This window comes from Solanum tuberosum, unplaced genomic scaffold, assembly GCF_000226075.1.
Source record: "Solanum tuberosum cultivar DM 1-3 516 R44 unplaced genomic scaffold, SolTub_3.0 scf00462, whole genome shotgun sequence".
NCBI lineage: Eukaryota > Viridiplantae > Streptophyta > Magnoliopsida > Solanales > Solanaceae > Solanum > Solanum tuberosum.
This window is the reverse complement of record NW_006239385.1, coordinates 314432-327654: the sequence shown is the minus strand read 5'-3', so window position 1 is coordinate 327654 and position 13223 is coordinate 314432. Positions and strand designations below refer to the sequence as shown.

Genomic DNA, 13223 nt, shown 5'->3' with positions numbered 1-13223 from the left:
AATTATTAATTGATGGCCTGTGGGTATTGGGTTGTCATGGGTTCAGCTCGAGAGAGTGAATCCTAAATTATTTTCCACACATTCAGCTCTAGAGAGTGAATGGACTAAGGCATATGTTGTTCTTATTTTGCATGCTTGTCGATGTTCGAGAGAAATTGACTTGATTCGGGGTAAATTGTTCGAGAGAAATTTTACCTCCTCTATTAGTCTAGCATAGTCACTAATATTCAGCTATTTTCTAACAGTTGCAATTACCCATTTGTCTACATTAGCCTATAATAAAATCACATCCCAAGTACCTGTCTCATTATTGTTATTCTGTATTATTTGTTGCTGTTGTAGTTGATAATTAAAACTAAAACCCCCTGTTATTTGACATTCGTGTCAATCCCTAATTTGAATTATGTTTTTATTCTTAAATGTCTATTCCTATGATTGACTTAAGCACGTACCACTACCTGTGGGATTCGACCCCAACTCATTTAGTTGGGTTATTATACTGACTAACGATCGTTGACGCTTAGGACTTGATTAAGTGTCCTTGAAACGTTAGTCAAAATGGTGCCGCTGCCGAGGAGTGGTGTTGGCTAAGATTCTTTGGTTAAGTTGCATTTTGTTCTTGTTAGTCATAGTTGAATCTACTTGTTTTTAGTTTTGGTTTTAGTGTTGCTTGTTGAGCAGAGAAATTACGCATATATGTTAGCAACAGTGACCCAATGGATCACCATCCTTTGAGATTGATGATTCTTAGGGATGGCATCCTAACTTTCAAGCTATTGGAGGGTGAGACCATTTATGAGTTGTGGCAAAGATTTAAGGCCCTATTGCAACATTGCCCAACTCATGGAATTATAGATAAGATGCTTCTGGAATGCTTCTACAGGGGTCTTGGTCCCTAAAATAGAATAGTGGCTGACCAACTCTCTTCGGGTTGTTTGATACGACAATCCTATGAAACAGCAACCCAACTCCTTGATTGTGTGGCCAAGACCAACAAGGAGACAGAGAAGGACCAAGACTTGGCCACATTGTTGGGTCAGCTGGATCTCTTGGCCAAAAAGGTCAAGGAACTGGAAGTAATATACCAAAGAAAAGATAGGTACATTCCCCCTCACGAGCGTCGAAGGACAAAAGAGCACGAGGGTGGGCAAATAGAAGAGGTGCTCTTACTCATTAATCAAAAAGTTGAAGAACACGACAGAATGTCGAGAGAGATAAGGGAGAATGTCTCAATGCTAAATCAGATGACAACCTCTCACTCCATGTTCATTTAGCTACTGCAGTCCCAAATGAGTCAAGTTTTGTCTTGTCTCTACCCATGTCAAGAAAGAGGGTTGCCTAGTGACACTAAGGCAAACCCGAAGAATGAAATTTAAGTGGGGACTTGCATCGTGCCACGACGTTAACTAAGGCGCTTCTTGGGAGGCAACCCAAGTGTTTATTTGCTTTATTTTCTTTTTAGAAATAATCGTATGTTGATTTTGCAGGTTGAAGTGTAGAATGTGTTTGAAAAGTACAGGTTAGCGAGCCAAAAGTCCAGTCGGTGACTCACTGAAGAGGTCGGCTAGCCCGACTTGGACTGCCGTTGGACTCATGGAATTTGGAGGTTGGAGTTTGTAAATCTCGGCGATCCCAGGAGCAAATTAGCGAATCGCCAAACAGGCCGGCGGTCATGACTTTGTCCGCCATTTGGACCCTACATCTACTGGAGGTCCTGTAAAACTCGGTGAGGTAAGTGCCCACTTAGCGTGTCGCCGAGTGGTTCAGTGAACAAAACTTATGTCGCTGAATGGGCGAGAACTGGACGGTTTTAAAGGCCAAAAGTTCAAAATCTTTCACATTCCCTCACTTTTCAACCTCCCAAACTCACACCCGTACTATATTTTCCTATATTCTTGTGTTTTTATCATGTATTAGTCATTGATTGTGTGTTCGGAGTTGGATTCTTTGCCGCCTAGCTTTACAACTTATATATTCGGCATAAGCATGATTTTCTGAACCTCGAACTTATATTTAGCAATTTTTACTCATTTGCAACTGTTCTTATCTTATTGATGTGTGCTGGGCCTCTTTGATCGTAATCGTATGCTTGACCGCCTATTTTAATTTGAATATTGTGCCTTTAATGCATTTATTGTTTATTTCCCAAATATTTTGTTCCTTAAAATTGATTAAAATTGTTGGGTTGTTCTTAAAAGATGTTGGGTCTAGTCGGGTGAAGTATAAGTAACCCGCTTTTGTGCCAAATGATGTGCTTTACGCAATGATAGAGCGGTTGACATCATTCATAATAACAAAAGTCGTCAAATGGCCAAATTTGGCCAAACCGGGAGAAGTCTGTGTATCCCGAGGGCATGGGTAGTATGGGTCTTTGTTTAATTAAATGAGTGCATGGTTTGATTTTGTTTTCGAGGGCTGTCGGGTTGAATTTGTAAGTCGGGGTAGAAAATAGGCACGTTGGGCCGTTTGACGAGCTGGGTTGAGCTCGCCGAACCACGCGACGATTTGCCGAATCCCCCTATATCGCCTTTAATTTCATGCTATAATGGAGTTCGGGGTCTGTAACTTTCGGCTAGAAGCCTAAGATCACCGAGTGCACTCGGTTACTCGCTGATTGTCTTCTTGATCTCCCTTTCTGCGCCCTTAACCCTTAAAAATTCACTGTAACTTTTGGCGGGCTAGTCCTTGCTCTCCGAATGTTGTTGGTGATTCGCTGAAAGGCCCTTCTCATCGCTGACATGCCAATTTTTCTGGAAATTTTTGAAGTCAATTCTTTCGGCGAGCTCGATCTGGCTCGCCAAAGTGATTCGGCGACTCACCGACTGGTTCGGCAAGTCTGTCTGCAACTATTTTGCTGCAAATTTTCTTGAACTGTTCTTGACTCTCTACTTTGTGTTTGCAGATATGGCTAGACCAAAAGTGGCTGGTAGAGATATGTCACCCCGCAAGAGGGCTAAGGGAATAAAGATCAACGAGGATGCAACTGCATCCAATGCTAATGCCACCAAACTTCCCACTACAGGTAGGAAAGGAAAAGGAAAGGGAAAGGCATATGTACCTACATCACCGGAAGCCAGCTCTGATAGTGACGACTTCTATGCCCCTCACCTCACCACTTCTGAGAGTAAGGGTGAGCACCAGGAGCATCAGGCTGTAACTTTTGAGCCTGAAGATGAGGTACTAGCAGCCCAGAGAGCATAATTGCTTTCCAAGTGGCTGAATGATCCGTTTAGGATCAGGACACCCCAGACCACTACTTCTCTTCCCGCTCCAGCATAAGTCATGGTCCTAGCACCATCGGTATAGGGTCCTTCTCCCCGGTCTATGAACAGACTAAAGACTGAGGGATTGAGGACAATCATTGAAGATAATAGGCTCTCTATTGATGGGATGATAGACAGATACCCCAACATTTGGCGCACCATAAATGCCCATAAGTTTGAGATTTTCACAAAACCTCGGGGTACCTATATTCCAAATTGGGTTTGGGAATTCTATACCGCCTACGGAGCCCTAGTGCCGCAAAGGAAGTTGTTGGCTGCTAAATTCAAGCCAGTTGATTATATGGTTGTCAGGGGCAAGAAAGTATTGTGTGACAGTACTAACATAAATGTGGTATTAAAGTGCACCGACAACATTGCACACACCCACCAGTACAAGATCAAGACTAAGTCCTTGGAGAACATGAAAAGCTAGCTATCCCCTCTCATAAGTGATGGTACTCCGAGGTGGTTGGAGACAAGGGCTCCGATAGAAAAGAAGGACCTAAATGTAGCTGCGAGGTACTGGTTTGGCTTTATCAGCAGCACTATCATGCCATCCCAAAATGAGTCCATCCTACGCCACACAAAGGTAAATTGTCTTGGCTCGATCATTGCACGATAGCGCTTAATTTGGGTATGATCATTGAGCAGGAGATGGCCATGAGGGTCAAACACTGCCAGACTTCCCTTCCCTTTCTGGTGCTAATCACTGAGATGTACAGACGGGCTCAGGTACCTAGAGATAAGAAGAAATATTTGGAAGTGATTACCACATCTTCTACCGACATCCAGAGAATTGAGGCGGAGTACTTGAAAGATGAGGCGGAGAAGAAGAAGGCTGCCCCGATGGACACTTCCTTGGTTGTGGATACAAATGCACTACCTACAGAGGCACCTTTGCCTACTCCGGCCCCTGGGCCTTCAGGTACATCCAATGCTGCTCCTTCTGTTACTCCCAGTTCCTTTACTGCTTCTGTGCCTCCCAGATCTGGTACTGTTGCTGCCAGCCGACCTCCACTCACCCCGGCTTTATTGCTACGGATGGGGCAACTAGCCCATTCTGCGGATTGACGCGCCGCCAGACTTGAGACATCCATTCTGGGCATGATTCAAACAGCCCGTGCTGATGTTGTGGCACCCTTGAGTTCTACTATTAACGCCCTTGCGGTGAGGATAGCGGTGTACGAGCATGGCCAAGGGGCCACTAAGGAGGTGACGACCCTAAAAGCCGTTATTGCTGAGCTGAGGAGAGATGTGGACTAGCTGAAGTTCATCGACATGTCTATGATTTTTAGGACAGTGGAGATCCCAGATGTGCTAGTCGAGATATATATGATCTTAGCTACCATCGAAGATGATGTTCGAGTTGAGGAGGTAGCTGATCCCGAGTTTGAGATAGAGACAGATGATGAGATGCTTGAGGTTGTTGAGGAGATTTCTTATGAGGGCCTTATGGAGACTGAGCAGGCCATGGTAGATGTAGTTATGCAGACATCTTTGGCAAACACACCTTTGACAACCCCGAGTGGAGTTGGTATTGTTACTGATATGACTCCGGGCACTAATGCCCAAGATTAGAGTGTTGCACCGGGCACTGATTCCCCGACAAATGGAGAGACTGTGTAGAACAAGTCTTTTCCTTACCTCCTTCTCTCTCACTTTTATTGATTTTTGGATATTTTCTTGCATTTGAGGACAAATTGCTTTTTGATTTGTGGTGGGGTGAGGTATTTCCATACCTACCCCTTGTGATTATTGTTTTTATCTCTATATGTTGGGTTTTGTGCTATAAATTGTGTTTTGGCACTGTTTTTGTGGATGCTTGAGCTTGTGGCTCCTTATTTTAATTGTAAATGGTTTTTGACCCTTTTTGAAAATTTTGTGCCACCTCTTGATTGTGTTTGAATGTGGCTGTCCTTTTGCAAATTTTGAGTATCGGTCTTGATCAATATCGATGACTTGAATAGTGCTCATAATCAAACAAAAATGAATGTGTGGCTACGATGAGGCCAAATGAAGTTGCATAGCTAATATGTTATTTGTGCCAACTACGGTAGTTCCAGTCTTCTTGATCATGTTAGCCTGAGAAAAAAGATTAAATTGATTATTTTGATACATTATGAAATACAAAACTTACATAAGTGTGCCAATTTTTCCGGAAGGAAAATAAAAAAAGCCAACAAGAGAATCAACAAATTAATTGAAACAAGCTCACTATTTAAGAGAAACAGGACAGATGTGAAGCAGGGTAGCAATGTGCAACAGGTGCAAACCCATAATCAGTATAATAATGCCAAAAATGAGGTAATCCCAGAGCTTGCACCTTATACTGTGATACAATTTTTTGCGACTAAATTGAGGCATAATGAGGATTCAAAGATGGACTCAAGGCAGAAAAAAGGAACAAAAATAAGGGTGATGAAGTAAGAACTGAACAGCAGACTCCAAAACACTTTTTTTCGGCATTAGGATTTCTTCTACGTGAATACCTTTCGACAACTTAAACTGCCCATATCCCCTCTTTTGAGCAACTAGAGTGTTGTTTCAATGGATATGAACGCCAGTTCAGATCGGAATGCGACAGCCAAACATGTACTGCTAATGGAGATTGGGTCCGATGGTATTGCTAGAGAATCACCGATCATTGCTTACACCGAGAAGATAATTGAGGCAGAGCAGATTCAATTAAGAAAATATATAGATGAAAATTACTCCAAGATTCGTGATGTTGAGAAGGAATTGGCAAACCTGTCAATGGAGATGAAACTTACAGCTGGGCCTAAGAAAGCAGCACTTGAACACATGAGAAAGAAAATAGAAATGTCAACAGAGAAATCCGTATAGCTAAGCAGAAGAAAGAACAAGCACGAAAGGCAGCATTAAAAGTTGTTAAGGATGAGGAGGATTTCAAGCAAAAGCTTTGTGAGGACTTGAATAATCTGGTTCGTGAAAGTAGCAACACTCAGCTAGCTAGATTGGAGGAACTGAAAAGGAAGCTGGAAGCTTTAAATCTGAGCAGAGCATCCACATCCTCTGCCTTGAGGAAAAAGATTGGAGGCCATGTTCGTGACTGAATGAGTCTAGTCGAGCTTTGCCGATTGGATTAGTCTAAGAGCTACATTGTGATTTGAAGTTCAGTTTGTTTAAGGACTAAACTGGTTGAATCAAGTGGTACTGAAGGCCTTCCTTGTGAATATGGTTCCCGAGATGAATAAGATAACCTTTTAGATGTTACTCTTGTTCGTAGCTCATTATCTGCAGATACAGTTATACTTGAAAAAATCATGTTACCATACATCAAACTAGCTGCTCAGCTTGTGCCAGTAGAGGATGTATTATGTGAAGGTGTCAAATAATAGTGCTAGTTAAGACTCTATAATATGCAGTTAGTAGATGATAAGTAAGATATGCTTTCGGTCAAGGCACAACAAATTTCTTCTCCTTGTTTTCTGTTGATTTTGAGCTATCAATTCCTTTTCTTTTTTAGGTAAATGAGGTACTATAATATTACAGTATAGTGTTGTTTTTGTTTAAGAATATCAATGCATGACTAGGCTCTGTTGCTACCCAAAAAATAAAAAAACAACAGAATATGCAGTCGAGTGACTAGAAAAATAATACAACATCACAGATAGACTTCAGGCAGCATCATTACAAAGCAGAAGAGCCAAATCAGCAGGAAGAACAATGGAAAACTAAAAAAAAAAAGAATAACAAAAACAATATAAACAATGAGAAGAGACCTAAGACACCTCAAGAACAGATTATGTTCTAAAATTTTGGTACCCTTATTCCATATTATTTTATCCACAATCCAGATATTTCAGCATGAATTAAAAAAATCTTCTTTTTTTATAAGGTACAGCATGAATTAAGACACTCAGAATAAGAAGTTAATTTTTCCCAAAGCAGAGACTTGCCAATAGTTAAGGAATAAGATGGAGTAGCATGAGAATGCCAGCTTGCTAATCATAAGGAACTGATAAAGCACGTGAAAGAAAATAACTTTAGGCAGATGGTGTTTCCATAGAGACTCTGCACTACTCCCTATTATACCTTCAAAGCAAAAGGATTAGAATTCACTGAGGAGAAGCTTGTGGCACACTTTCTAATCAGGAACCAAGGAAAAAAATAATCAATTGGGTTCAAGGGAAACAGGGGATGTTATCTCATGGTTGTATTTCAAGCATTGTTGCTGGAAATTTCGTGAATGGGGCCAACATTTTAGGCATGGCTAATGGCACAACATCTGGTATGGCACCGCTAGCAGACATTGCTATGTATAAAGTCTGCTCAAGTATTGGTTATCCTGAGACCGTTATATTGGCTGTAATAGATACTGCAATCGAAGATGGGGTTGATGTACTATATATTTCCTTTGGCACAAAGTCTAACCAATTTTGGACGTCAGACGTTATTGCTTAAGGTGTATTACTGCTACACAAAAGGGGATTCTTGTTAGCTGTTCAGCTGGCAATACAGGTCCACTACCAGGCACTGTAAATAATTGAGATCCATGGCTTTTCACCGTTGGTGCAAGAACTACTGATAGAAAACTAAGAGCCATAGTATGTCTTGGTGATGAAAAAGAAATTGATGGGGTATCAGAATTCCAGCCCAAAGACTTCTCCAAGACACTGTTACCACTGATTAGAAATGTCAATGATGCATTTTGCAGCGCGGAGGCACTGGAGAATATGAATGTCAAAGGAAAATTTGTACTGTGTATATTTGATGGTAATGTTACTAGAATTGATAAGGGACATCATGTGAAGGATGCTAGTGGTGCTGGAATGATACTCATGAACGATGAATTGCAAGGGTTCAATATCTCTGCCTAACCACAGGTTGTTCCAGCAGCACATGAGGTGATCCAGGCTTAATCTATGACATCAAACCCGAGGATTATGTTCATTATTTATGTGGTTTAAAATACCCAAACAAAGCAGCTTATATGTTTGTATTGAGAAAAGTGAATTGCTCATCAATAATGCCTGAAGCAGAACTAAATTATCTTCTTTTTCAATTGGACTTGGATTAGAAGCTGAAACATATACGAGGACAATGACTAATGTTTGTGAAGGTGTCTCGTCCTATGTTGTAGAGATTATTTTACCATAATCCAATAGATTCAAGAGATAACAGCAAGCTAATAATTAGTATCAAAGAAGAACCAAAGCTATTGCAACAACACAATTAATATTATATGACGAACTGACTATCATTTGAAGGGCAACCAAGTTCGTACGTCCTCGATCGATTGAACCAATGATAAAGAAAAACAATAGCTACACCACGACTTGACTTCATGCGTAGCGTCAAAGAATCAAAAAGAGAGTAGGCAAAGGACAACAAAAGTCAATCAAAGAATAGTAATAGACCCTAAGTAAAGCTCTATGTAAAGCACATGCAACCATCAGGCATCTGCAACTTCGATTTGTAATTGGTTCACAATTTTTGGACATTCAGACAAGGTATTTTGCATCAGAAATGCTTTAGCAACAACTAATAACTGCTTCTTGAATATAACAATTGAAGTAGCCCAGAGGCAAAGTACTTCACCAAATTGGTACTCTTTAAGGATAAAGCCAACTTTGGTTAGCACATTCTCAGCAATTGTTGGTTACGTCTGCTAACATAAATTAGACTCATATTTAAGTATCTAGAGTTAAGCACAAGAATATTAAACAAACTTAACTGAAGCTGCACAAGCAATTCCCGAAAAAGTCACAGTCATACATGTAAAAATATTATTACACATAGCTCTTATATTGATCTTGTTGAACCAGATCTGCCAAACAGTCCAGGTACAGGAAAAAATCATAATGAAGACAAGGCAGCGGCTGGGAAAACACAGGCAAACAAGTGAAATCCTTGAAAAAGTCTACATCTCTATCCCTAGACCAGGAAGAAAGTGAAATCTTCAATCTCCTTTACTTGGTTGTGGTCCTATATAAGGAAGGAAGTGGACTTCTCTACCTGGTTTAGACTTTGTACTTATTTTTATGCTCTATTAGTAGTTTAGTATTCTAAACTATTTGCACCAGTTATTCTATCTTTATTCGTGTGGTGATCTGTTGATTCTGTCATTTTGATTTTTTGGTATTTATAAAATTGAGGAAATGACCTGTGTTCTAGAAGTGCTACTCTAATGATTTGGATATATTGAGGTTGTATAATATCATAGTTTCTTTTCCATTTTGAGTCGTGCCTACAATTTTAATATCAAATACATTTCTAGTGTCTCCTTGATAAATTAGCATCTCTTACATCTTTGCCTATGAATTCCAATGTCCTGATGTATTTTTCCTTCCTTTATCCTTACCGTGTTAGTGTTGTCCAGCTGCCTGTATGACGTGGGAGTTGGCAGAGTCAGGAAAGCACTTCATCACTACAATAATAAATGGTTCTAATCTGGTGCCTACATTTTAAACTGATTCTGTGTTACCAACCCCTATATCCCAAAATCCTCCCTCTATGCCTAATGTACTTGCAGGCATGGACAAAGAAGGAAATACAAAGGCCTCTAAGATCACATGTATTGAATCAATGCTCCCATTACCCCTCACCCCTTTAGATAATTGTTTAATTGTTGTGGAAGCTGTTGGAGTGTTGGATGGAGGGTTGAAGGAGAATATTACTAACTTGCAGGAAGGGGTATCCAAAGGGGGGTTTCTGCATCATGATATATATGAGAATTTACACACTGACCCTAAGAAAGACCCTAGAGATTCTGCTACCACTTCTCATCAGACCACACAAGAGAACTAGCATAATCAGCTCATCCATCAGGGAAACGTTTCCGGTCAGGGACACAGTAAACAGAATGATCAACAAGGTAATCTTAATACTTCTCATAACACTCAGAAAAAGAATCAGAAAAAAGAATGTTCATTAGAGAGAATATGAACAAAACATACAAGACAGTGGGGGCACAAAGTAAGGGCAAACTATCAACAACAAATCTCAGGGCAAACTAACCGAAAAGAAGAGAGATGCCATCAAAAGAAGGCAACAACATGCAGCAGGGACAAAATAGAAAAAAGGGCAAGAGGTACAGGTTCAAGTTGGTCAAAATGAATATAGCAACACCATAAATACAAATTATGAAATGATACATTTTGAGGATGAGTATGATCAGGACACATAGTCTTTGGTGCAAGTTTTTCAATTTTAGAGGCTTAATGCATGAAAGAGTTGACTTTTGTCAACATCCGAAGATTCTGATGTCGGATCAAAATTTTGTCAGTTCCATCAGCTACGGTTGGGTCCTTTTGGTTTAGTATGATGTTTGGTTTGGGTTTCGAGGCTTCTGTTTGGAGTGTGTACGATTAGGCGATTTAGCTTTTGTGGTGAAAACTAGAAATAATATGATAAATTAACATAGTTTATAATTTCACTATACCAACTAAAAAACAACAACAACAAGAAGAACCAAAAGAAAAAGATGATCACTTAGACTGTTTATGTGTACATGACACACAATTAACAGTTTGTCGATTAATTCATATTAAACAAGAAAGAGGAATTAGTTGATCTCACGATCATATAAATGTTAGGATTTACGCAATTAAAATAAAATTCAAAATTTTAATAAAATTTTCTATAACCTTTCTTGTGTGAACAGCTGGAACAAGTGATGATGGTTGTTGACAATCTTTAAGTGGGTTATCAGGAACCTATTGCAAAAGAGGAAGACTATTATAATTAAGAGAAACTAAGTTTTCATCTAAAAAAGTAATTTTTTTAGCAACACAATTATTTCACCTGCTCTGATTTTAAATTTGCATCAATATTAATTCCCAAAGACTCTACATATGCTTGTATTCCTTCCTTCACCTTATCCGCTATAATTTCTTCCATATCCATTTTTGCTTCCGATAATTTTCTCTCCATCACTTCATTATTCTCTTTTGCTTCCTCTTTCGCTTCTAACAACTTTTTATCCATCGCTTCCATCTCTTTTTTTGCTTCATACATCTTCTCTATCATCTCAATTTTCATAGCTAAGGTAACTTTTTGAACTTCCATCTCAACCCTTGTATCAAAATCTCTTTTTTTAGCTTGAGATCGTTTATATACGAGGCCATATACTAAGCTAGGAGATGCTCCTTTTCCTAGAGTTCGGACAATTCCATGAGTGTCTGATCCCATTACTTGGGAGTACACATCATTAGGAGCACTTCCAGGGACATTCAACTTAGGATACACCTCGGCAAGATCATCCATTTGTTTCTTTTTGAAAGAAAGGTAAAGTAGTGAGAAGTTTTTAAAAAAAATTGTAATATAAAGAAAGTACCTATATATTTTTAAAGAGTAAGAGTTTACCATAACTTCACCAGCTATCTCATTTACTGGTTGTTTATTCGCTCTAATGTTAGTTTTTTTGAACACCTCAATACGAGTTGGCTTTTACACCATTATTCATCTTTGTCATCTGTTTGAATAGTAAGAGATTGACATTAAATATTCACGATAAGTATTATTTAATATATAAATTATAGAAAATAAATAGTGATTACTTCGTACATCGTCTATAATTTGAGAATGACTTTTTCTCCCTGATGTGTGTGGCATAGTCAATTTTTTTCAACTTTCTTTGTTTCTCTCACTCTTTTCCTAGAAATTTGAACACAACAATATATAAGAGGACATGTGCAATCTTGAATATATAAAAGAAATAGCCAAGAAAAATTATAAAAAAGCAGCATAGTTGAGTTTCACAAAGTGCAATTAATTTCTATACAAGAACATTTTGTGCAGGTTGGCAAATTCGACATGTACAACAACATATTTCTGCCAATTAGAAGAAAGGGACAAATCAGAAAGAACTTCTAGTTGTTCTACAATAAGAAGTATAATCAGGGAAAACACGACTTTAATAATTTATGACAACTTCTATGAAATTCTCATTTAGTAGAGTAAATGAAGAAATAGAAATCTAGCACATACCTTTGCTTCTTTTGAGCTCCAATAATGAACTAATGAATGACACTGATCTTCTTCAACTCTATCTGGACAATGAGCTAAACGCTCAATATCAGTGTTATATGGGTCATATTCAATGGTTTTTGCTTCATGCTTTGATTCTTTCCATTTAGATCCAAATGACATCATCAGTATGCGCTTCATGTCATCAGTTGCGTCAGTATTTTCCTATACATATATTTAATACACAACTCATTTATAAAATAAAATATAAAAACAAAAACATCTTAGTATATAGGTTTTGTGTATACTAAGAACCTTGATATGAGCCCATATTCTATCCTTGTACATACTAGGTACAAGCCTCCAATCTTTATGATTCAGTGGTGCTAAGATGCCATTTCGTGCTAGCACACCAAGTTTTGAACTCAATCTAGTTCCTTCTGATCCAATAACTTGACCATGTTCATTCAATTCAATATGTAAATTTCCACCATTTTCCCCCCATCCCGAGTGCATCATAGTGGGACCCCTAGTTCACCTAGATTGCTCTTCGCTCTCATTAGAATCTATAAATAATCAAAGATAAAAAGAGGCAAATTTATTATTTATATAAAAATTATCTAACTACATTAAACTATGAAAGGAAGAATAAATATAATGAGATTTAATACCTGGAAGATTTTTTGTATCATGTGATTCATCTCTTTCATTTTGTGGCCAATTTTGGGGCGGTTGAGGCATTGACATACTTCCGATTTGTTGTTTTTGTTGCTCAGAATTTATAAATAATCAAAAGATAAAAAGATGCATATTTTTTATTTATATAAAAATTATCTAACTACTTTATACTATGAAAGGAAGAATAAATATCATGATATTTAATACCTGGAAGATTTTTTGTATCATGTGATTCATCTCTTTCATTTTGTGGCCAATTTTGGGGCAGTTGAGGCATTGCCATACTTTCAATTTGTTGTTTTTGTTGCTCCGAAGAATCATATAAAAGATCACCTTGACTAGAATTTCTGT

General features: G+C 38.5%; 1 protein-coding gene and 1 pseudogene across 1 annotated transcript; one reads left to right on the top strand and one right to left on the bottom strand.

The window, feature by feature from the left end:
• Nucleotides 1–5030: 5030 nt before the first annotated feature.
• On the bottom strand, nt 5031–12736 carry LOC102582167 (uncharacterized). Its single transcript, XM_015303639.1, has 6 exons — nt 12510–12736; nt 12216–12419; nt 11031–11498; nt 10874–10942; nt 5287–5345; nt 5031–5049 (listed from the first exon to the last, which is right to left on the bottom strand). The coding sequence occupies exons 1-6, from the start codon at nt 12711–12713 to the stop codon at nt 5031–5033; spliced, it is 1023 nt and encodes a 340-aa protein (XP_015159125.1). The 5' UTR covers nt 12714–12736.
• On the top strand, nt 5811–6395 carry LOC102582492 (uncharacterized; annotated as a pseudogene).
• Nucleotides 12737–13223: the final 487 nt, after the last annotated feature.